The sequence below is a fragment of the Bos taurus genome, chromosome 2, assembly GCF_002263795.3.
Source record: "Bos taurus isolate L1 Dominette 01449 registration number 42190680 breed Hereford chromosome 2, ARS-UCD2.0, whole genome shotgun sequence".
NCBI classification, from domain to species: domain Eukaryota; kingdom Metazoa; phylum Chordata; class Mammalia; order Artiodactyla; family Bovidae; genus Bos; species Bos taurus.
The window spans coordinates 95,874,089-95,897,668 of NC_037329.1; the positions used below are offsets into that span (position 1 = coordinate 95,874,089).

At 35.7% G+C, this 23,580-nt stretch overlaps 2 protein-coding genes across 2 annotated transcripts in view; one reads left to right on the forward strand and one right to left on the reverse strand.

The window, feature by feature from the left end:
• CREB1 (cAMP responsive element binding protein 1) overlaps window positions 1–23,082 on the forward strand; it is a gene marked incomplete at its 3' end in the record, with an annotated part of 32,353 nt that extends 9,271 nt beyond the window's left edge. Inside the window, 5 exon segments of the mRNA NM_174285.1 lie at window positions 4,918–5,018; window positions 8,086–8,228; window positions 12,917–13,099; window positions 14,996–15,146; window positions 22,847–23,082. Of these exon segments, the coding sequence (NP_776710.1) occupies window positions 4,918–5,018; window positions 8,086–8,228; window positions 12,917–13,099; window positions 14,996–15,146; window positions 22,847–22,991 (723 nt within the window).
• The window catches only part of METTL21A (methyltransferase 21A, HSPA lysine), an 81,868-nt gene that overhangs the window by 37,077 nt on the left and 21,211 nt on the right, over window positions 1–23,580 (reverse strand). The gene's annotated exons all lie outside the window — the stretch shown is intronic.

Below are 23,580 nucleotides of genomic sequence, written 5' to 3' on the forward strand. Positions count from 1 at the left end.
GAAAAAATAAATTATGTCAGGTGAGGATAAGTGCTGGGAAGATAATTAAAGCAGGGGAAAGGGATAGAGAATAATGTGGAGGGAAGGGTATTTTATTTTATGTAGAGTGGTCAGGGAACACAAAGAGCAGAAAACTAGAAAGCAGTGAAGGAGGCTAAGCCATACAAATAATAAAAGCAAGTCCAGAGGCCCAAAAGTGAAAGTATAGCAAGATGACATGGCCTGAATAGAGTGAGCAAGAGGGATTGTGGTTGGCACTGAAGTTTTTGATACAGCCTTTGCAATACTTCATAATGTGGTGGAGACACACATTATGTCTTTTGTGATGGACGCACACACAAGTCTTCTGTGCAAGGTATCCAGTGGTTATCATATAGCAAATATTTGAGTTGCTGAACAAACAAAAGGATGTTACTTGTTTATTTTTACATGACAAGTGTTCCAAAGTTGCTGATCTTTATAATGGCAAGCAAGAGATAACCTATAAAGGATATGTTAACTAACAGATATTTTTGAAAAAAAGAAATTCTTTTCAACTATCCTTTCTGAGAGAAGGTGACATTTTAACAATGTATGAGAGAATACCTCCATTTTGAAAAGAAATCATGCTTTGGACAGAATATTTTGAATATAGAAGTTTGGAAATGTTCCCATACTTTTTTTTAACTGAAAACAGTATAGATTTGTCACCTAGAAACTCAAATGTATATACTTTTAAAACTCTGGAAATAGAGTTTTCCAAACTATTCAGAAGTGTTCTTGAGTTTCAGGAGGTGTTGAACTTATTTGTTAAAATGTAAAAGCTTTTATTAGCATGTAATAACTGACCAAGAGTCAGGGAGATGAAAGTATACTAGTAAATTTCATCAAAAGTTTGTGCAATTGATAGATGAAAGTGAAAAAAAAAAATGATTGTTTTATTTAGTAGGCCCAATCACAAAGCACTTATTCCTATATCCACATGTCATGAACTCCTTTTTTCAGCAGTTGCAGATGTCAGATCACATTTCAGAAAGTCCAGGCTTAGAATCATATTTTTGCGTCACTGTTATAAAATATTAAATGGTTTCTTAATGAACCATATTAAAGCACATCACTCTTGTTGCTATGAAATATTAAGAAATTTACAAGTGTATTTTAATACTTACATTGACTCTTTAAAAATTAATTTGTTTTATGATATAGATAATACTTAAAACTTGAAAATAAATGTATGTGCTTATATCAGATTTTCTTATTTATAAGGGAGATCTGCAGATCAAAACAGTCTGGAGATTACTGCTCTAGACTTCTATTAAACTCCTTGATCCAGTGAATAAACTTTGGCCCTAAACCTGAGCCTGAACTGTACTCCAGGAAAGTGCTTAAGTTGTCAGGGGACCATGTATAGTTTGAGAAAACATTTAATACAACCATTTTTAAAATTTCGTGCTAGTCACTGTATATTTTATTTTGACATTTCAAATAACATCGAAATAGGGATTTTTTTTTTCCTTCTTATATAAATAGGAGGTATGGTTTTTTAACAAACTTTGTCTTAACAAATAAAGAAAATATTGAGAAATACAGATCTAAAAGGTTCAGTGATGGGTTTGGCTTTTTTTAAATTTCTTGACCTATAAGTGGCCATGATTAAAGTCCTATTTAAGGAACTCAGGAAGGGATTAATAATAGAGGCAGGAGGAGGTGAAGACCAGAGGAAGGGGCTCTGTCATTGGAATGTGATGATAGTCTTTGATACTTACAAGTGGGATAGAGTTTTTCATGTTATTTTTTTAATAACCTATTAAACGTGTTGAACTGTTATTATTTAAAAGGATTTTAATGGTGCTTAATGGTCTTAGCAATGAGGATTTAGTGGTTTAGGGGGCAGGTTTGGTTTTTTTGTTTGGTTTTGGTTTGAGGTGGGGTATGGTGTTGGGGGTGGGGGGAGTTTTGTTTGTTTTTTGGTAGATAGTCCATAGGAATTGGCTTCATATTCATAATTCTAAGTTCTCTCTGGATAGTATTCCACCAAAGAGGAAATACTACATTCATTAAGTAGTATTGAATAGTTCTGAATTCCCTTTACATTTAAAAAATTGCAGTACGTATCACTTATATGTGGAATTTTAAAAATACGACAAACTAGTCAATATATTAAAAAAGAAACAGACTCACAGATACAGAGAACAAACTAGTGGTTACCTGTGGGGATAGGGATGAGGAAAGTGGCAATATAGGAGTAGGGGCTAAGAGGTACAAACTATTATGTATAAAATAAGCTATAAGAACTTATTGTGCAACACAGGGAATATAGCCAATATTTTATAACTGTAAATGGGACATCGCCTTTAAAGATTGTGACTCACTATACTGTATACTTATAAATTACATTGTACAGCAGTCATACTTCAATTTTTTTTTTTTGAATTGCAATCGTAGAGTATAAGTTAGTTCCTTTTGTGTGAATTGACAGGTTATTTCAGGTAAGAGGAATAGGAGACTTTGTTCTACTGGGAGCAATAGATGCATTGAGTTTGGGGGAAAAAATTAAAGGCCATATATTTAAAAAGCAGTGTTAATTTGTTTCATTTCAAAATTGTCCTATGTGTGGTTTATGTAGCATATTTTAAAGTTGTTATTTTAATGACTTTCAACTTGGAAGAGTGTGCTTTAGTTCAGTTCAGTCGCTCAATCGTGTCCAACTCTTTGCGACCCCATGAATCGCAGCATGCCAGGCCTCCCTGTCCATCACCAACTCCTGGAGCTCACTCAAACTCACGCCTATCGAATCAGTGATGCCATCCAGCCATCTCATCCTCTGTCGTCCCCTTCTTCTGCCCCCAATCCCTCCCAGCATCAGAGTCTTTTCCAATGAGTCAACTCTTCACATGAGTGTGCTTACATCATTATATATCCTTGAAAGAAGGTTGTAAGAATGAGAGTTAAGCAAAAAAAGACAGAATGTAGAGAAACTAAGGTTCTAAAAAACATTAATGAGGATAAACATTTGTCAGGTTATTCACTTTGAGTTCGATCTTGTTATCCATTGAAATTCTGATTCTCTGCTAAGGCCTTTTTACAACTCCTCATCAGCTCTACATCTTTGAGAAAGTCTGTGTAGAGACTCTGCTGAGTGAGCTAGTTAACAGCAGCTACAGATTAGTGGGAAAGTGTTCTGTGTGTTCGTTTGGCAGTAACTATAGTGTTGTTCGGAGAAGGCAATGGCACCCCACTCCAGTACTCTTGCCTGGAAAATCCCATGGACGGAGGTGCCTGGTAGGCTGCAGTCCGTGGGGTCCCAAAGAGTCGGAAACAACTGAGCGACTTCACTTTCACTTTTCACTTTCATGCATTGGAGAAGGACATGGCAACCCACTCCAGTGTTCTTGCCTGGAGAATCCCAGGGATGGGGGAGCCTGGTAGGTTGCCATCTATGGGGTCGCACAGAGTCGGACACGACTGAAGCGACTTAGCAGCAGCAGCATAGTGTTGTTACTCTACCATGAATCACAGGTCTATAGGACTATACTTGGTTTACTTTAAAAATGTTTTAAGGGGCACATACATTACTTTAACATAGATCTATTTTGTGAAAAATTACTAGATTTAACAAACTTCATTTTAAAGTGAGTGTGTATCACAAAGCCCTCCGAATACAACTGCCTGCTGTCCAGAACCCTTAGGCTCGGACCACATACTTGATTTCTCAAGTTTCTCTTAACTGTGTTTGTTCTTACTGCCTTTGCCATAAATTTTGATAAGGCGCTATCCCACATAGACCCTTTTGCCTTGGTTAAATTTAATTCTCACTCCGACAGCAGCATGCTCACCTAGGTTAGGAGAGAGCAAGAGGCTCCTGCTGTTTAGCCTAGGGAAACTTGGTAGTGTAAATTTGACAGACTAGCTTACCTAAATGACTGACGTTCTAGTCTAAAAATGGTCTGAAAATGCTCTGGGTTGCTGCTTCTGACAAAATTGGTTTGAGATTGGAACCAGCAGGATACTGATGCTAGTATCAAATTTAGTTGACATCTAAATTTGAGATGTCAGGTGTTGACAGTGGCTTCACTACTTCATAGCTTTGTGACTTGGGTGATTTACTTAAACGCTTTGTGCCTCAGTTATTCCATCTATAAACTGGACATACTAATGGTACTTATCTAGTACCTAAAGTGAGTAATGTAATATATGTATATGCTTTAACATATCATCTGCCACATAGTAAGTTCTCAGTAAATGCTAGTTGCTGCTATTATTATTATCCCACATAAAATCTGTATTCATTTACCTTTATTCCTTCTCAATCCAAGCGTACTTGCCAGAATACACAGTTCTTTACCTTGAAGTTTTGCTTAATAAAAATTGTGGATTGCCAGCTTTGACACATGTCTAAATGTAGCAGAGGACTTCTTCCAGAATTGCTAGAAACAGCCATCTGGAACATGGTTGAAGGATCACCGATCTTACTTGTACAATTGTAAATATACTCAAAAGTATTTACACATCAGTTAAAGGAAAATATTTGTACAATCAGTAGACTGACAGCTAGATATTTAGTCATTTATTCTTTCCTTTGTGTCAGAACTTTATTTTACTTGGTAGTTTTGTTCTAACTATAAGAAAACAACTGACAGGTGATACTGATACGTTCAGTGTTGATTATAAGAAGACCTGAAAGAGATTAGGCTGAATTTGGATATCACAAAAGTTTGGTTTTGACAAAAAAATTTTAGGTTCTCTGACTTCTGTAGGATGGGGAAAAAAGGGGAGAGGAAAGGGATGGTATGATTATTTCCCATAAAAACTAATTTTCTACTGAAGCATGTATAAGGTTGATATATGCCCTTTTGTATTTTACCTTTTCTTAAAATTCATAAAAATTTTATGGGAACTAAATTTGATTATCATGATAAAGTTCTTCTTTATTTTCAGATTTCAACTATTGCAGAAAGTGAAGATTCACAGGAGTCAGTGGATAGTGTAACCGATTCCCAAAAACGAAGAGAGATTCTTTCAAGGAGGCCTTCCTACAGGTATGTAGGTAGTTGAATAGTTAAAAGAATTTAGGATCAGAAGTATAAAGGTGTACCCCTATGTAGTTACAGATGAAGAGATGTCAGAACGCCAGTTAGATGCTCTATTCAGGACCATACAGAACATGTCTTTTCCTCTTGAGTTGCTTCTCTCAAATAAGTTGAAGCTTTTCATATAGAATAAGAGCACTTCTTAATCTGAACATGTTGTGTCTGACTCTTTGTGACCCCATCAACTACAGCCCACCAGTCTCCTCCCTCCATGGGATTTTCCAGGCAAGAATACTCGAGTGAATAGCCATTTCCTTCTCCAGAGGATCCTCCTGACTCAGGGATCGAACCAGGCATTGCAGGCAGATTCTTTACCATCTGAGCCACCAGAGAAGCCTTACTCTGAACAGTCCTGGATAAAAGACTGATTTTTTTTTTTTTTTTCCTTCTGTTTTTGTAGACTGTGCTGGCTGCTGCTTTTCTGTTTAAAAGATTGGAATACATTTGATAAGGTTATAGCATTTTCTAGTTATAAGTCAGTTCTGAGACTGTACCATGTACTTCATAACACATTTCTTATTCCATGGTACTTAGCATGATAACTGCTTGTTAATTTAATAGTTGCTTAGGGTGATGTTTGATGATATTCCCTAATTTTAGGGGCACCTTACTGCAGTTTTATGTTCAGCTACAAAAGTTGCCTAATCCATACCTTGCTTCCAAGATGGACCAAAACTGTTTTTAGTACTACATAGAAATTGGAGCCATATTAAGTATTTCCAGGAAGAGCAATTCCACAAATCTTTTAAGTTCAATTCATAGTTTAATAAACTTCAAGCTTATTCTTCCCTTCTTTAGCCTACATTATTTCTATTTATATATATTTCTATTTTTCAAAGGAATGTTATATCTTTTCCATTTTCTTGGCTGTTAGCCAACCCTTTTCTTTATCCTCACAATTTAATTAGGGATCCTAAAGAAATACCAGTAAATTGAGGTCTTGAGGATTCTGTGTTACCAAGTATGTGTTGTATTTATTTATACTCATAATTCTTAAAATATAGCTAGTTTTATCTTTTAACTTTGAAATATATCTAGTGTTACTATGTAAGACATTTGATCCTGAAGCAAATTCAACTTGATACTAAGAAACAAGCTACATGGCTTCTCTATATAAGTTCTAGGTAAACCCTAGCTGTAACCTTATGATACATGATGTGTTTTATGTTGGAAAAAAATCTTTTTTTTTTTTTTTTGCCTTAATTGGCACCACACATGTGTAGAGAAGGGTATCTTCCCTTATAATCAAACCTCCATAATGGAGTATGCCATTATTTTGCTTTTAGTTTATGAACTCTCAAAACCTAGCCTGTATGTCTTAATTTGATTATAACAAGATCTGTATCAATATTCTTAGGTTATTTTTGTGAAGTTGGAGAAATGGGAATTAAATAATACATGCTGGGTTTTTATTGGAACAGCCCAGCTTTATAGTGATCAGTTTTTACCCAGAGGAAGTCCTTGAAGGGTTCTCACTGGATTTCATCTGGCTTGATGTTTTTATCAGTAATTGAGCTGAAAACATAAAAGCCATGTTTATCAGATCAACAAATAACAGAAACTTAAGGGCAAAGTACCCTAAGAGATGGTAGAATAAAAACCTTGAAAGATCATAGCAGCCAAGGGAAATAGAGTGAAACGAATAGTCACACTCTATTTTTGGGGGCTACAAATCACTGCAGATGGTGACTGCAGCCATGAAATTAAAAGACGCTTTACTCCTTGGAAGGAAAGTTATGACCAACCTAGATAGCATATTCAAAAGTAGAGACATTACTTTGCCAACAAAGGTCTGTCTGGTCAAGGCCATGGTATTTCCAGTGGTCATGTATGGATGTGAGAGTTGGACTGTGAAGAAAGCTTAGCACCAAAGAATTGATGCTTTTGAACTGTGGTGTTGGAGAAGACTCTTGAGAGTCCCTTGGACTGCAAGGAGATCCAACCAGTCCATTCTGAAGGAGATCAGCCCTGGGATTTCTTTGGAAGGAATGATGCTAAAGCTGAAACTACAATACTTTGGCCACCTCATGCAAAGAGTTGACTCATTGGAAAAGACTCTGATGCTGGGAGGGATTGGGGGCAGGAGGAGAAGGGGACGACAGAGGATGAGATGGCTGGATGGCATCACTGACTCTATGAACATGAGTTTGAGTGAACTCCGGAAGTTGATGATGGACAGGGAGTCCTGGCGTGCTGCAGTTCATGGGGTCGCAAAGAGTCAGACACGACTGAGTGACTGAACTGAACTGAACTAAACTATAGGATAAAATGTTGAGGATAATGGTAAAATTTCTGAACTTGAGTTTAAAATAAAATCAGTTATTCCCATACAGGATTCTGGATTAAGAATTCATCTAAAAAAGATAATGTTCTTTAATTATCATTGATTAAATGTGGCTGCCAAAAAAGCCAATACACCATAAGATTGTATTGGTTTAAAAGAAAAAAATAACCTAGTGTCTAGATTAAAGTGAAAGTTGCCCAGTTGTATCCAAGTGTTTTACCCCATGGACTATAAAGTCCATGAAATTTTCCAGGCCAGACTACTGGAGTGGGTAGCTGTTCCCTTCTCCAGGGGATCTTCCCAAACCAGTGATTGAGCCCAGGTCTCCCATATTGCAGGTGGATTCTTTTCCAGCTGAGCCAGCAGGGAAGCATTCTTTGCCATGCAAAAGGGTTGTTTTTCCTGTAGTCAGTTTTTCTATTCATCTCTTCTTTAATTGCACCTGGATTTTGAATCACCATCTTTTTTATGTTCACTGAAAGGAGAAATTCATCTGTGTTTTTTCTAGTCCTCATATGGTTTTGACATGTAGATGCCCTGATTGATTTTTAGTTTAATGTTGCATATTTTATTGTTTATTATTGTAACTTTTTACATTTTAAACTATAACATTTTTAAATTCTATCCTAAACACTCAACTTTCTGTCAGTTTTCTGATCTTTTCCTCTTCTTTGTATTTGGCCAGTAAAATGTTACTTTTATTTTAACTGATACAATTCTCTATTTTTCTAGGAAAATTTTGAATGACTTATCTTCTGATGCACCAGGAGTGCCAAGGATTGAAGAAGAGAAATCTGAAGAGGAGACTTCAGCACCTGCCATCACCACTGTCACGGTGCCAACTCCGATTTATCAGACTAGCAGTGGACAGTATAGTGAGTAATTGATATTTCTGTTTTGGAAAATGAGTTGAAAAACTAATGGCTGCGTTCTCAAAGTAATCTTATAAAAGCAGTCGGCACTTTGCTAGATCTTGATTGTCACTGTTATATTTCCTTTCAGTTCAGTTCAGTTCAGTCACTCAGTCGTGTCCGACTCTCCATCGAGTCAGTGATGCCATCCAGCCATCTCATCCTCTGTCTTCCCCTTCTCCTCCTGCCCCCAATCCCTCCCAGCATCAGAGTCTTTTCCAATGAGTCAACTCTTCGCATGAGGTGGCCAAAGTGCTGTAGTTTCAGCTTTAGCATCATTCCTTCCAAAGAAATCCCAGGGCTGATCTCCTTCAGAATGGACTGGTTGGATCTCCTTGCAGTCCATGGGACTCTCAAGAGTCTTCTCCAACACCACAGTTCAAAAGCATCAATTCTTTGGCGCTCAGCCTTCTTCACAGTCCAACTCTCACATCCATGCATGACCACAGGAAAAACCATAGCCTTGACTAGATGAACCTTTGTTGGCAAAGTAATGTCTCTGCTTTTGAATATGCTATCTAGGTTGGTCATAACTGTCCTTCTAAGGAGTAAGCGTCTTTTAATTTCATGGCTGCAGTCACCATCTGCAGTGATTTTGGAGCCCCCAAAAAATAAAGTCTGACACTGTTTCCACTCTTTCCCCATCTATTTCCCATAAAGTGATGGGACCAGATGCCATGATCTTTGTTTTCTGAATGTTGAGCTTTAAGCCAACTTTTTCATCCTCCACTTTCACTTTCATATATTTCCTTTACTTATATGCAAAGTTTTGTAACAGAAGCATTTGCTTTTCTTCAGGGTTTAGTTAGGATTACCCACGTATGTAAGACCTCTAAGTGGCCCTTTGTTTTGTTCAGGTGCATGGAGAGTCTAAGAAGTTTTTTAAACCACTACTTAAAAATGTATTTCAGTCCTCATATAACACGTTAATAGAAAACATGAGTTTTCAGATAATTATTCTTTGATTATGTTTAAGGCCAATTTTTGTCTCACAGAAAACAAAGATTTTTTTGAAAAATTATCAAAGTTCCCATTTCTCTGATGTCTCTGATACTTGGGTCTCTCTTCTTATCTTTCATCTCAATCTATTACAAAAGTACTTTTTGAGTTCTCCCTTTGTTTGATCAAAGGCATTTGTGTGAATGGTACCTTTTTCCTCTGTTTTTTCCCAATATCTTTTTGCCTTCCACAGTGCCTCACACACTGATGTCTTCATTTTTATTTGTTTATTAAATACAATGCTGCCCGCTCTATAGTTGCCCTCCCTCTCTTCCTTAATAACAACACATCAAATGTACACATCGAAACTCTTACTACATTGGTTTTCTAATGTCCTGGGGTAGTCTGTGTCAGAAATATGTATAAAAGTTTGACTGCCAGTTCATAATTTTCCAGTTACACCTTGGCCTTGGTTTGCATAACTAATTTGCATTCCACCCATATTAAAAACAAGTAGCAGACTTTTTAGCTCTACCAAAGCTGAAACTTTTAATAGTAAGTAGAAGGCAGGCATTTTTGACTAAGCTTCTTGTCCATTCTGTAAGTTTATTAGAGTTCACTCATCCTCTTCCTTCTTCATTGGCAGAAAGAGGTGTATTGTGTATTTTTTATCAAAATAATTTGAGCTATTCAAGGTACGTGTGCTAACATATTGATACATGAACTTTTTCTCCAACTTTAGTACACTTGAGGAATATAGCATAGTGCTGTTAGTAACAGAGATTCATTTACCACAGCAGTTCTCATTTGAATTAGAAATAGAAGGCATGCTCTCCAGACAGAGGCATATCAGAATCTGAAATAGGGAAGTGAAGTTGAGGGAGGTAAAGCTCAGAAAAACAGGTTTCATTTGGCACACCCCTTCCATTCAGCAGCTAACAGTTGCTTGTTTTAAGGTTAATACTTTGAGATTTTAAAGGCTTTATGCATTAATGTTTATGCCTTATTCTCTCTGTATATGCATATATGATTTTGATGGAACTGATTTAACATTATGTTCTTGATTATTATTAACAATCAATATAATGACCACTTACATATGTAACAATATTATATATTTATTATAAAACAAGTATATGGTTGGGAAAATTCAAATGGTAGAGGTTTCTAGTATTAATAAAAATTAAAGACCCTTCCCATCCCTCCCCAGTAGTAAGAGTTTGGTATATATTCTTCATTCTTTTTCATTCTGTTTATACATACACATGTAAAATGTACATGTGAGACCTACATTATTTATATACTACAGACAAATATATGCATATATAGTTATGTAAGTGGTTTATTTTAATAGCTACATTGTGTTTCACTGTATAAATATAACATTTGTTTAAAAATCACATACACTGTTGAATATTTAGGACTTTTCTACTGTTTCAAATAATGCTACATAAACATTCTTTTAGTATATAGTGCCCTATCCTGTCAGTGGGGTAGCGTCTAATGAGTGGAATTGTTGAATCCTAGTCAGCCTGCCCAGTTACCCTTCCCAGTGACTACATCAATTTATAGCCAATAAATTGGTGGTTGTGTTTTTTCATTAACACTAGTATTAGTTTGTCCATTACTTGGTTCACAATCCCTGATAATAAGTGTTGAAAAGATGTTATTCTTAGGTAGAAAAACATGTTTCACTAAATCGTTTTTCTCTTCATTTTGGCTACTCAAACTCTCAGCTAAGTTTGTTTAATTATACACTTTCCTTATTTTGTGATAGAATCATTATATACATCTAAATACACGTTAGTTACTTGACTTCTTTTCTTTCTTGTTTTAATTTAGTTTTTTTGAGAGCAATCTTAAATCCTTTTAAAATATAACGTGTATAAATAAATATTAAGAGAAAAACAATGTTTGATAGGATCAGACTTCAGTTTTCAGAGTACTTTCCTATATACATGGTCTCATTTGAGTTTTATAACAATTATACTTACGGGCTAGAACCATATATTTTTATTTTTACAGAAGAGATAACAGATTCAAATAATAGTTTAGTGATGGAACTTGGACTAGAACCCAGATCTCCTGATTTTTTAGTTTGCTTCTTTCCTTCCACTTTGATTTCATTGGTATATAGTCAAGAAGAAAGCTCTGTGTGTTGAATACAGTGGAATTTGCTCATTAACTCTAATTGAGAAATTGTGGTTTGATTCTGTTAACCTTCTGATTCTTTCAAGTTACCCAGCAGTGTTAATCTCAGAATACTTTTTACATATTTCTTTTTTCCCCTTTGTCTAACATAAGTAAAATTTATGGAGTTAGCTAAAGTGGATGGATTGTATATTCCAGTATCTGAATTTTCACAGGTATTATTTACTAAACTAAATTGTAGCCATTAACTGTTATTATTTCTTTATTAAACAGTAAATAATATAATTTTTAATACATAAATGACTCGGGATATTAGTCATGCAGAGCTAGCTGACAGTTGATCCCAAACCATCAATAATTTCCTTCTAAGAGACACAAAGTAACATGCTCAAGTCAGACATGTTGACTTTGTTAAAATCCATTATGTAGTTTTATATGTAATACTGTGATTTTTTAGTCCTTCTCTTTCTGGAATACTTGAACTCTTAACAGGAGAAAGTGTCTAACTTTTTCCATGTACCAAAGGTTAATTCAGTTTCTTTTATAAAGTGAAATGTCTTGTATGAGCCAAAATTTATTTCCTTTGGAGCAGATGAATGACACATGTGAATAATCAATGGATTCTACGTGAGAAGGCTTGAATATGTAGCTTAGAAATAGCAATAAGATACTTTTTCCTAAATGATCATCTTGGGCTCCAGTTTTAAACTCTATGAGAGGTCTGTGGTAATTAAGTTCCATAGGACATTTCAGTTGTCTCATTGAGTGGATTTCTGTTACACTTTATGTATTCCTAACTGAGTAAGAGAACAGAATGCACTACTGAACTGCTTTATTAATTATGCATTAAAATAATCATTTATTGGGTGCCTATTGCATACCCATGTCTGTGGTAATAAATACATGAATGTAGAGAAGAAATATAGTACATAGTTAATGCAAGAATAAAGGAAGTGTGGGTCACAGAGTGGTATCTGTTCTCAACCAAATAACTTCAAATGGAATTTAACATTTTCTCATTTTATTTTTTTAATTGTTTTAACTAACATTATTATAAATTGTAATGTGGTTCATAGAGTATACTTGTATTCTAGAAATTGGATATAAGTTTTCCTGAGCAGAAAGTTCGGAGAAGGCAGTGGCACCCCACTCCAATACTCTTGCCTGGAAAATCCCATGGACAGAGGAGCCTGGTAGGCTGCAGTCCGTGGGGTCTCTAGGAGTCGGACACGACTGAGCGACTTCACTTTCACTTTTCACTTTCATGCATTGGAGAAGGAAATGGCAACCCACTCCAGTGTTCTTGCCTGGAGAATCCCAGGGATTGGGGAGCCTGGTGGGCTGCCGTCTTTGGGGTCGCACAGAGTCAGATAGGACTGAAGTGACTTAGCAGCAGCAGCAGAGCAGAAAGTTACTTGACTATACAGAATCTTTCTTGGTGATGTTATCTGCTGTAATAATTTCTCCTAAATATGTCTTGCAAATTATTCTTTGAATTTAGTGTGTGTGTGTGTTATATGGTATTAATTAAACTTGTAACAATAAAATCTGTTGGATTTTAGTTGCCATTACCCAAGGAGGAGCAATACAACTGGCTAACAATGGTACTGATGGGGTACAGGGCCTGCAGACATTAACCATGACCAATGCAGCTGCCACTCAGCCAGGTACTACCATCCTGCAGTATGCACAGACCACTGATGGACAGCAAATCCTAGTGCCCAGCAACCAAGTTGTTGTTCAAGGTAAGAGAAGTTAGAACTCACAGGTGTAAATTCTTTAAAAGGTTAAAATTTTACAGACTCAGAAAAAAGTAAGTATGGTAATGCAAAGCACTGTTAAAATACAGCTTATTTTCTGCAACATAGATAATATTGTCCATGAACTCTTCTTCCGTTATTCCAATTAGACCAAAATGTCATGGCATAAAAACAACTATTTTCAGTTTTAAAAATATAACTTCTATATTTAACACCTTTAACATTTGGATGTAGGAGAAATGGGGTAGGCTAGAGGGAAAGACAATAAAATTAGGAGTTTAAAAAGCTAGTTTCTAAATCTAAGTATATAGATTTGCTTTGTGACCTTCAGTAAGAGCCAGCCTCCCTTGACCTCATTTTTTTTTTCAGTGTGTCACATGAAGAGTTGTGCTAAATCACTGATAAGAATCTTCGGAGGTTCAAATTCTGTTTCTCTGCTTTTAGTCAAAAGTAATTTATATCTTCATTTCTATGGTCATCATTTTTTATTTCAAAGGAAATCATTATATTCTGAAGAATCTTTTGCCAGTGTGCAAGTCCACTGCTCTATGAGCAAGAATAGTTAAATCCATGATGAATTACAAAAATTCAAAAACTACAAATATTTTTTCTTTTTTTTTCTTGTTGTTTTCTTCCTGTTTGTTTCAGAAATCTCTATCAATAGTGGATCATTTTTCTTTGAATTCATTGCATATTTTAAGAAAGATTTATGCCAGATTTAAAATTTGCATATTAAGGAGATAATACATCTGTTTCTAAAGATATTTTCATTAATAGTATGTTTTGTCTCTATTAGGTAATGACAGATATGCCCCTTCACCATGGATGATTAATTTTCAATAATTCTAAAACCAGCTAAAGAATCATAATATATTTAAAGGGCCCTAATGTACTTACAGGATATTTTGTTACTAAACAAATAATATTTGAAGAAGATAATATTTTGCTTATTAATGGGAGTAAAACACCTTTTCACTTTACACGCAGGTACTCAAAAATTGTAAAGCAGGATGTCAGTGAATTTGAATTCTGAACGTCAGTTTGAAGATGGTAACACATTTAGTATATACATCTTTTTGACTCAAACTACACATTTTAATTGATATTAATAACAAATATGGATGATTTTTAAAGAGTTTCAAATTCTCTCAGATAATGTTAGGTTTCTTATTCCTAGGAGGGCATATTTATTATTAAGCTGTTTTTAGAAAGAGACTTTTTTATTTCACAAATGATAGATCATTTAATTATAAAAATAAAACTTCAATTTATTTAGCCATTATCATTTACATTAAAGCAGTGCTTACAGGTGATATAATTGATCAAGTGATACATTTTTTCGTCCTTTCAGTTTTGTTACAATCAGGAATTTATAATAGTTGACCATAATGCTTTATTTTCTCTTCGATTTTGCTATTTTTTGAAAAGTCATGGTCGTTTTTATGTCGTGGCAAGAGTTTACTTGAAATTTTTTAATGTGAATTTACCAGTATCAAAGGAAGACATTGAGGACTATACTTTGTCTAGGAAGATCATCCAAGCTGTGCCCTACTTACCTTTTAGGTTTAAGGCTGGTAAACATGTTAACAACAGAACAGAACTATGTTCCAATGAAAGATAAATGTAAGATCCAGCAGATATAAGTCATGAAGATCCTTTTTCATCCAAGTGCCTATACTAATAAATACACTAAATTGGGAATTATTTCTGAGTAATGAATGAGCCAAAGAGTGCTGCTGATCTCAACATTTTAGTCAGAATCATCTGTTGCTTTTTTTCCTTTTAATTCAACATGTATGTTCAGATTGATGATTGACCCGTAGTTTTACCAAGTCACAGTGCTTCAGTGTCTCACACCATGCTCACTGTTTCTCTTTTCAGCTGCCTCTGGAGATGTACAGACATACCAGATTCGCACAGCGCCCACTAGCACCATTGCCCCTGGAGTTGTTATGGCGTCTTCCCCAGCACTTCCTACACAGCCTGCTGAAGAAGCGGCGCGAAAGAGAGAGGTTCGCCTCATGAAGAACAGGTACATACATTGCATTTCCTTAGATTGTCGTAGGTCAAGTATAACTTCAGATTATGTCAGTAGCATCTTTGCATTGGGATTTTTTTTCTAGTAAAATTGATGGATCCTGCTAAAACTTCTTTATTTAATAAGCTGCACTTAATGATGGCTGATGGTCAGTCTTTGATGAGTAGTAGTTCTCTTTCACGCAGTTTCTCCATGAGAGAGAGAATGCACAACTTTGCTGTATTTTAACTATTGCTTCAGCCAGCTGACTCAGTTATTTAAAAATTGTTTTTTGTCACAAGTAGTATCATTAAGAAAATTAGGAGTTGTGTGTGTATATAAATGGTAAGTTTTATTTACATTAAATGTATTTGTAATAAGATAAATCTATGATGGCCAGTCCAAGTTTTAATGCATATTAAACACCTAAATAAAGATTTTCAAAAAATAGAGTAATTCTGAGAATATCTTATTATTGACAAAAATTTTAAAATAGAGCTAGTCTTCAACAATGAACATGCTAGATGTCAAAAATTTCTTAAACATGGGAAAGTTATTTCCATAAAGTAAATTCATAGCCGTAAATAGCTTTGTTATTAAAAAACAAAAGCAGAATAAAAAATGTTATTTACTTGTATTTACCTTAGTATTTGTATGTATTTAGCTTAGGATTTAAATATTTACCTTAAGATATGGAAGTTACCTAAGACAAACCAAAGAAAAGGAAAATAAAGATATTAAAAGTTTGAAACATTGAAAATATTCCTCTGCCTTTCACCCCAAGAATCTTCACATGCTGTGATGAAGTGAAGGAAACATGAAAGTTGAATTTAGAGGATCTAGATTCAAATCCTGGGTCTACCCCTTTTGCTGTGACTTCAGAACATAACCTCTTAAACCTCAGTTTTCTGGCATTTTTACAAAGAATCTGTTGTAAAAATAGAATCCCACTACGCACCCAGAGGGTGGTTCTGTGGGTCAAATAAGATAATTCCTTTGAAAGCACTTTGTAACTGCAGTGCTCTATTGAAACATTTGTTTTTCTGCAATTTCATTTTTCAGCTCAGATCAGCCTCTTTGATTCCTAAAATATTCCTAGCTATTACAGAATGTTAGTAAATTAGATCTAGACTATGAGAAATGGCAGTTTTTTTCCGGGTTATTAGGAAAAGAGTTGGAAACAAGCTGAGTAACTTATTTGTGCTCTATCAATCTGTGATTTTCTGTAAGTATTTAAATTAGAATAATAAGCAGAAACATAAAAGCTGTGTTCATATTTAAATGTATTTAAAAATATAAACTCCGTTTAAACTTTTTCAGTTTTAAATGTTTGTAAGGAAATGTTTTAACCCTTTTTAAAATTAGAAGCAAGTTGATTAGAAGTCTCAAGTAAAGGCTAGGCTAAAAAATGTAAGATAACAATATTTACTGAAGAAACCATTTCTCAACAGACACAGCAGTCAGGTAAAAAATAAATCTCTTGATTGTGAAAACATCAGAAAGACTTCAGATTATGTCTATGTAGTCTGGCTCTGTAGAACAGAAACACTTAAGCATAAGCTGAGCAGGCAGCACTATAGCTTCTTGTCTACTCTGGTGTACAGAGAGAGAGCTGCCCATTTATAAAAGCAAATTAATTTGACTGGCATACCAAATTTTCCTTTTTCTCTATTCATTTGATTCATGATTTCCCACACACACACCCACCCACCCACAAACACACACACCTCCAGGTTGGGGACAGGGCACCCAGAGCTACAGCTCCTAACAACCTCTGCTTGCCTGAGATATTCAGGGAAGAGCCTAACTTACTGTGAACTCTTTAATAAAATACTTTGGCTTGGATTTAATTTCACTCTAAGGAAACTTCCCATTGACTGCTATAGCTCCCTTTTCCCGTTATTCCCAGATTCCTGCTGCTTCTACTTTTTCAACTTTCATTCACTAGAATTTGCCTTCTGAGCCCACCATACCACTCCTGTGTCTGCAAAAACATACAGATACCCTCCAATTTGGCACATCTAGTATTCTGTTCTCATTTCATTTTACCTTTATGGGAGTATTTGACACTTCTAACTGCTCGTTTCTCTAAGCTCTTCTTTGGCTTATTCACCTGGTTTTCTGCCTACTTTTCAAGTTTTCCCTTGAAACTTTCATGCCTACCTGTATTTCAGGCACCACCTTTATGTTGATACAACTTAATTATATACTGGTTTTGACCTTTCCCTTGAGATATCACTTATTTAGGTACCAGTATATATTAGACACAGTACTTTGTTTCTTTATATATTTCATTAGTTCTGCCCACAGTAAGAAAGAAGCTTATCTCCACTTTACAGTAAGCAAGTAAATATTTTGGCAGAGGTCACACCTTTTAAGAAATGGGTAGAACTGGGATATGAGCCTGGATCTGACACCAGAGCATGTGCACATGCTGCCTCTCGTGTGAGCATGCAATTGTCATCGCCTGCTCTGCCGCGCAAACTGGAACACATGGTGGCAGTGTGCTGGAGGTATGTAGGGTCACGAAGCAAACATGGGAGCTTCCCTTGAATATTTATTTTGCTCAAAAATTTGGCAGAAACAAACATTTTAAAGGTAAAACTAAAGATTCGAAACTAAAGGTAAAACTAAATTCATACCAAAGGTAGTTGGCTTTGGATTGTGCCCCCATCCTTAGTTTTCTCTGGTATTATGGTTACTTAGGTGGAAAAGTTAGAGAATCAGTCTTCTGAACATACTCACTAGGATAGATACCCCTTATGTACCCCACACAAAGGCTGTCCTCTAAACTTGGATAAGGAAAAGTTGTGATTCTTCAAATTCTGTAACATTCAAATTGCCATATACTCAGAAATGAAGCGGTAAATGTTCTAAAAGTATAGATGGTTACATTAATTGTGTTGCTACAGTAACAAAAAATCAGTGTCTTAGAAACAAAAATCTCTTCCTCACTTACTTACATTTTGGCAGCTGCAAGTCATATGCTATGGCTCTCCTCCACGTGCTCCCAGCCAAAGGAGGAGCATCTCTTTGAGGCCTGTCCTTGTAGCAAAGGGAAAGGGGCAATGCTTTTTGAAGCATCTGCTTGATTGTGATGAACATCACGTCCACTCGAGTACCACTGGCGAAAGCACAGGTGAGGACAAGCCCAACGTCAGTGAAATGGGGATGTATACTCTTCCCACAGGGAGGGAGGAGTAAAAAATTATGGAAGCAATGCAACCCCTGTCTTGTAATTTTAGAATGCAGGAAGAATATAACAGTTTTCATAAAAGTAGACGTCATAAAGGAAAAGGTTAAGTAGGTACGACAACACCTATGATTAGCCAAGGAAAAGATAAAATAGCAAAGCAAACAAACTAGAAACCTTTTAACATATAAAATCAGGAGACTAATAAGGGTATGTAATAGGTAGATTTAAAGACAATGAATTAGAAATAGGGTTTAAAAAAATAAAAAATTCAAAGCAAGTAAAGTATATGCTATGTCAGTGAAGGTACATCCATTCAGCTTCCCAGGTTGCTCAGCTGATAAAGAATTGCCTGCAAAGCAGGAGGCCCTGGTTCGATTTCTGGGTCAGGAAAATCCCTTGGAGAAGGGATAGACTACCCACTCCAGTATTCTTGGGCTTTCCTAGGGCTTTCCCCTGGGAAAATTCTTTATGGCTCAGACCGTAAAGAATCCATCCTCAATGCAGAAGTCCTGGGTTCAGTCCCTGGGTTTGGAAGATCCCCTGGAGAAGGGAACAGCTACTCATTCTAGTATTCTTGCCTGGAATATTCCATGGACAGAGGAGCCTGGCAGGCTGTAGACCATGGGGTTGCAAAGAGTCTGACACGACTGAGCAACTTTCACTTTTTCATTCAACTATATAAAACCAACCATTAATAATGAAGGTTTGTTTTTATTGAGATGGGAAGATGCTCATAGTGGAAAAGAGCAGGTTACCAATATATATATTATAATCCCATTTTTATTTATTTTTATTACAGAAGATAAACATACTCATTATAAGCATATTAGGAAACATAACCTAAAATATATACTCACCACTAATGTACCACCCAAAATGTTAACATTCTGGAGTATAATTTTTTTCCCTTAGTATATATGTGCAATGATAAATAACATACTTTTAGTATAGTTTTTAATTTTTTATTTTGGAAAAATTTTAGCTTATGGGAACAGTTAAAAGCATTTTAGTACAGAGTTCTAGATACTCTTATCAACCTTCTCAACTTTCTTACAATTTTAGCATATTATATAACCAGTCTGTGTTTCTTAAAACTAAAGAAATTAACATTCTGTCATATACTGTGGATAGTAATTAACATAGTATTTTTGGACTTCCCTGGTGGCTAAGACTGTAAAGTGTCTGCCTACAATGCGGGAGACCAGGATTCAGTCCTTGGGTCGGGAAGATCTCCTAGAGAAGGAAATGGCAACCCACTCCAGTGTTCTTGCCTGGAAAATCCCATGGACAGAGGAACTTGGTAGGGTACAGTCCGTGGGGTCGCAAAGAGTCGGACACGACTGAGCGACTTCACTTTCTTTCTTTTTTATCATGGTATAATACCATTAACTGAACTATCCATTTTATTTGAATTTCCTCAGTTATTCCACTTTTCTCTACCAAAATCCAATCCGGGTTACTACATTGCATTTATTCATTGTGGCTCCTCATCTCCTCCAGTCTGTGACAGTTGTTTTCTTTTGAAGAGTAATAAACTTTCTTTCAGAATATCCCTCACTTTGGACCTGTGTGCTGTTTTCTTATGATTAGATAAAGGTAATGAATTTGGGGGAAGAATCCCACAGAGGTGTAGTCTGCCCCTTCTTGTCACTTACCAGGAAGCACATACTAGCATGATTCATTCCTGACAATGTTCACTTTGATCACTTGGTTAAAGTGCTCTCCAACTGCTCCACTACATTTATTTTTCTCTTTTTACACCCTCTTCCCTACAAGCAAGTTACTACATTCAGCCCACACTGAAATGGAGGATTATTAAATACCACCTCCTGGAACAGACAGTATCAAAGAATTTGTGGTTATAGGTGAAAACTAACACAGTAATTGGTGTAATTTCACAAAGATACTTGGAGACTATGCAAATATCTTATTTCTTTTTCAGGTATTCCCCACTAATTTTAGTATTCACAGGAAGATCTTTCCTGATTATTACTATGATATTATAATGAGAATTTTGTTTCCCCATCCCTTCTGCAATTATTAACTGGAATTCTTTAAGGAAAATCTTTCCCTTCCCCGTGTATTTTTTATATCAGTATGAATTTATAGATATTTACCTTATTCTTTGGGCTGTAATTCAATATTACTTAATTATGATATTAAGATTATTCCAGCTTTGGCCATTAGGAGTTCTTGTAAGTTGGTTCCTGTGTCCTTTAGATGGCATCTTAATTTTCTTGAAGCTCATCTTTATTTTCTGACACTACATTATCCAGGTTCAACTTCTCATCTTACGGTTTTCTCTGCCTTAGCTTTGAAATCAGCCATTTCTTCAGTGAGCCCTAGTTTCTTCCATTGGAAAATGGTTTACTTCGACCAATTGGTTAAAGTGCTGTCCAACTGCCCCCCATTACAGTTATTTTTCTCTTTTTATAAATTTTTCAAAGTGCTCTTTGCTACTGCGGTTTCACAGGCCCTCTTAAAGGACAGAGCTAGGAAATATATATGTGCGTGTGTATATACACTAGCTCATGTATACACACATCTATAGTTCTGTGTATTACTATATACTGTAGTAATTACTGTAAGTATGTTTTACTAACCCCACTGACTAATCTCTAACCACAGGGTTTATTTTAGCCTTACCTTCCCCCTTTGCTTATTTGTAACTTCGTTCTCTGAGAGAAACTTGGCTTCCCAATAAAGATGGTTTATTTATGTATTTATTAAACACTAGTATCATATAAAATAGTTTTATAATTGCTAACTTATACCCCTGTGAGAAACAAATTTACAATACAACATTTATGTACAATTCTTTTTTTTTTTTTTTCCGCTTATAACCTTAAAGTACTAGTAAAGGCACTGTTTTCAGACTTACTTAGCTGTGCTTCTTTTTTCTCTACTCCTTTCAGTGAGGTGGGTGGTGGTGGTGGTTTAATTGCTAAATTCTGTCCAACTCTGTGACCCCATGGACTGTAGCCTGCCAGGATCCTCTGTCCATGGAATTTCCCAGGCAAGAATACTGGAGCAGGTTGTCATTTCCTCTTCCAGGGAATCTTCCCGACGCAGGGATCAAACTTGTATCTCTGCTTCACAGGCTCGTTACCCCTGAGCCACCTGGGACGCCCTCGGTGAATTTATGGCATACATTTACAGTAAAGTTAGATTTGTCAACGTGTTCATTCAGTTCTGGGATTACCTGATATCTTGTTCTCTGTTTTTAAGTTGTCATTACTTTACTCTTTGTGCTGTGTGGTTCTCTGGCGTCTGACAGACATATCTCCCACCACAGTGCCGTACAGTGCATTTATACCATTCTAAAAAGCATTCCCAGTGATGATTCTTGGTGGTTGGCCTCTACCCCTTTCCTCAGCTCCTAGAAACCACTGAACTGTTTTCCATCTTCTTCTGTCTTTTCCAGAATCTCCTATAACTGTAACCTTTTGGATATGACTTCTCTCACTTAGCACAATGCATTCAAGATTCATTGTTAGTGGTGTATGAATCAGGTAGTTGGTTTTATCCCTGGTATTCTATGGATGTGGTTTATCCATTCACCTTAAAGTTTATCTTCATTTCTAGTTTTGAAGTATTATGAATAAAGTTACAATGAACAGTTAGATACAGGTTTTTGTATGAACTTTCAGTTCACTTGAGTAAATATCTAGGAGTGGCCTGGATGGATGCAATGATAGGTATATATTTAATAAGAGACTGCCACACTGTTCTTCAGAGTGGCTATACCATTTGCCTTTCTACCAGCAATGTGTGAAAGTTCCAAGTGCTCTGTCTCAAGTGTTATAACTATATTTTATATTTAGGTCTTTGATCCCTTTTGAATTAATTTTTGTAAGGTGTGAAGTGTGTTCAGGTTTATCTTTCTGTATCAACTGTTTATTCTAGCACCATTTGGTAAAAAAGATTATTCTTTCTTTGTGGAATTGCCCTTGTACTTCTGTCAAAATGTAATTGACCATATTTGTATAGGCTTGTTTCTGGGGTGTCTGGCTTGCTTCATTGTTTTTTTTTCTTGTTTTTTTTTGCTTCATTGTTTTGTGTATCTGCCCTTTTGCCCATTCAGTCCATTGGGAGAATCTTTTCATTCTCTTCTTTTCTTAAAAGTACTCAGATAGAAATTTTTGAGACACTTTAAGAGGCACTCTCTAAGCTAAAGAGTTCTTTAAATTTTTTATTTAAAGCTCATTTGAATTTTTGTATTCTATTCCAAAATATAGTAATTTTTATTTTCATGTGAGAATGCTTGCTACCCTTCTGCCCCATCAATTAAAATTGGTGCTTCAGAAAAGTTTTTTTTTTAATCAGTTTTCTATGGTATGTTGAAAATTTTACATTAGGCAATTTCCAAGTCATTCTCTTTATTTTTTCAAATGCCTAATCTATAATATATTAAAATGTTTGTTGCTTTGAGCCAGATCTCTTTTTTTAATGTATTCTATCTAACCCAAAATAAAGGCTGCAGAAATGTTGCCTAATCTTTCCTGTCTTTTGCTTATAGGGAAGCAGCACGAGAGTGTCGTAGAAAGAAGAAAGAATATGTGAAATGTCTAGAAAACAGAGTGGCAGTGCTTGAAAATCAAAACAAGACACTGATTGAGGAGCTAAAAGCACTTAAGGACCTTTACTGCCACAAATCAGATTAATTTGGGATTTCAATTTTCACCTATGATGGTGGGAAAAGGACTGGCTTGGCCACAACCAGAAAGACAAAATAAACATTTTATTTTCTAAACATTTCTTTTTTTCTATGCGCAAAACTGCCTGAAAGCAACTACAGAATTTCATTCATTTGTGCTTTTGCATTAAACTGTGAATGCTCCAACACCTGCCTCCACTTCTCCCCTCAAGAAATTTTCAGCACCAGGAATCATGAAGAGACTTCTGCTTTGTATCCCCTGCCCTCTTCAAGAAGTAATAATTTGTTTACTTGTAAATTGATGGGGGAAATGAGGAAAAGAAAATCTTTTTTTAAATGATGTCAAGGTTTGTGCTGAGCTCCTTGATTGCCTTAGGGACAGAATTACCCCAGCTCCTTGAGTTGACGTAATGTTTGGGCCGCATGCTTAAAGTAAGTAAGGTGCAATGAAGAAGTGTTGATTGCCAAATTGACATGTTTTCACATTTCCATTGTGAATTATGTAAAATCGTTGAAGAGACATACCCTGTGAGAAAAGAATTTTAGGATGGTGTTGAAGAAATTAAGAATGAATTCAGAGTGCTTTCTATGTATAT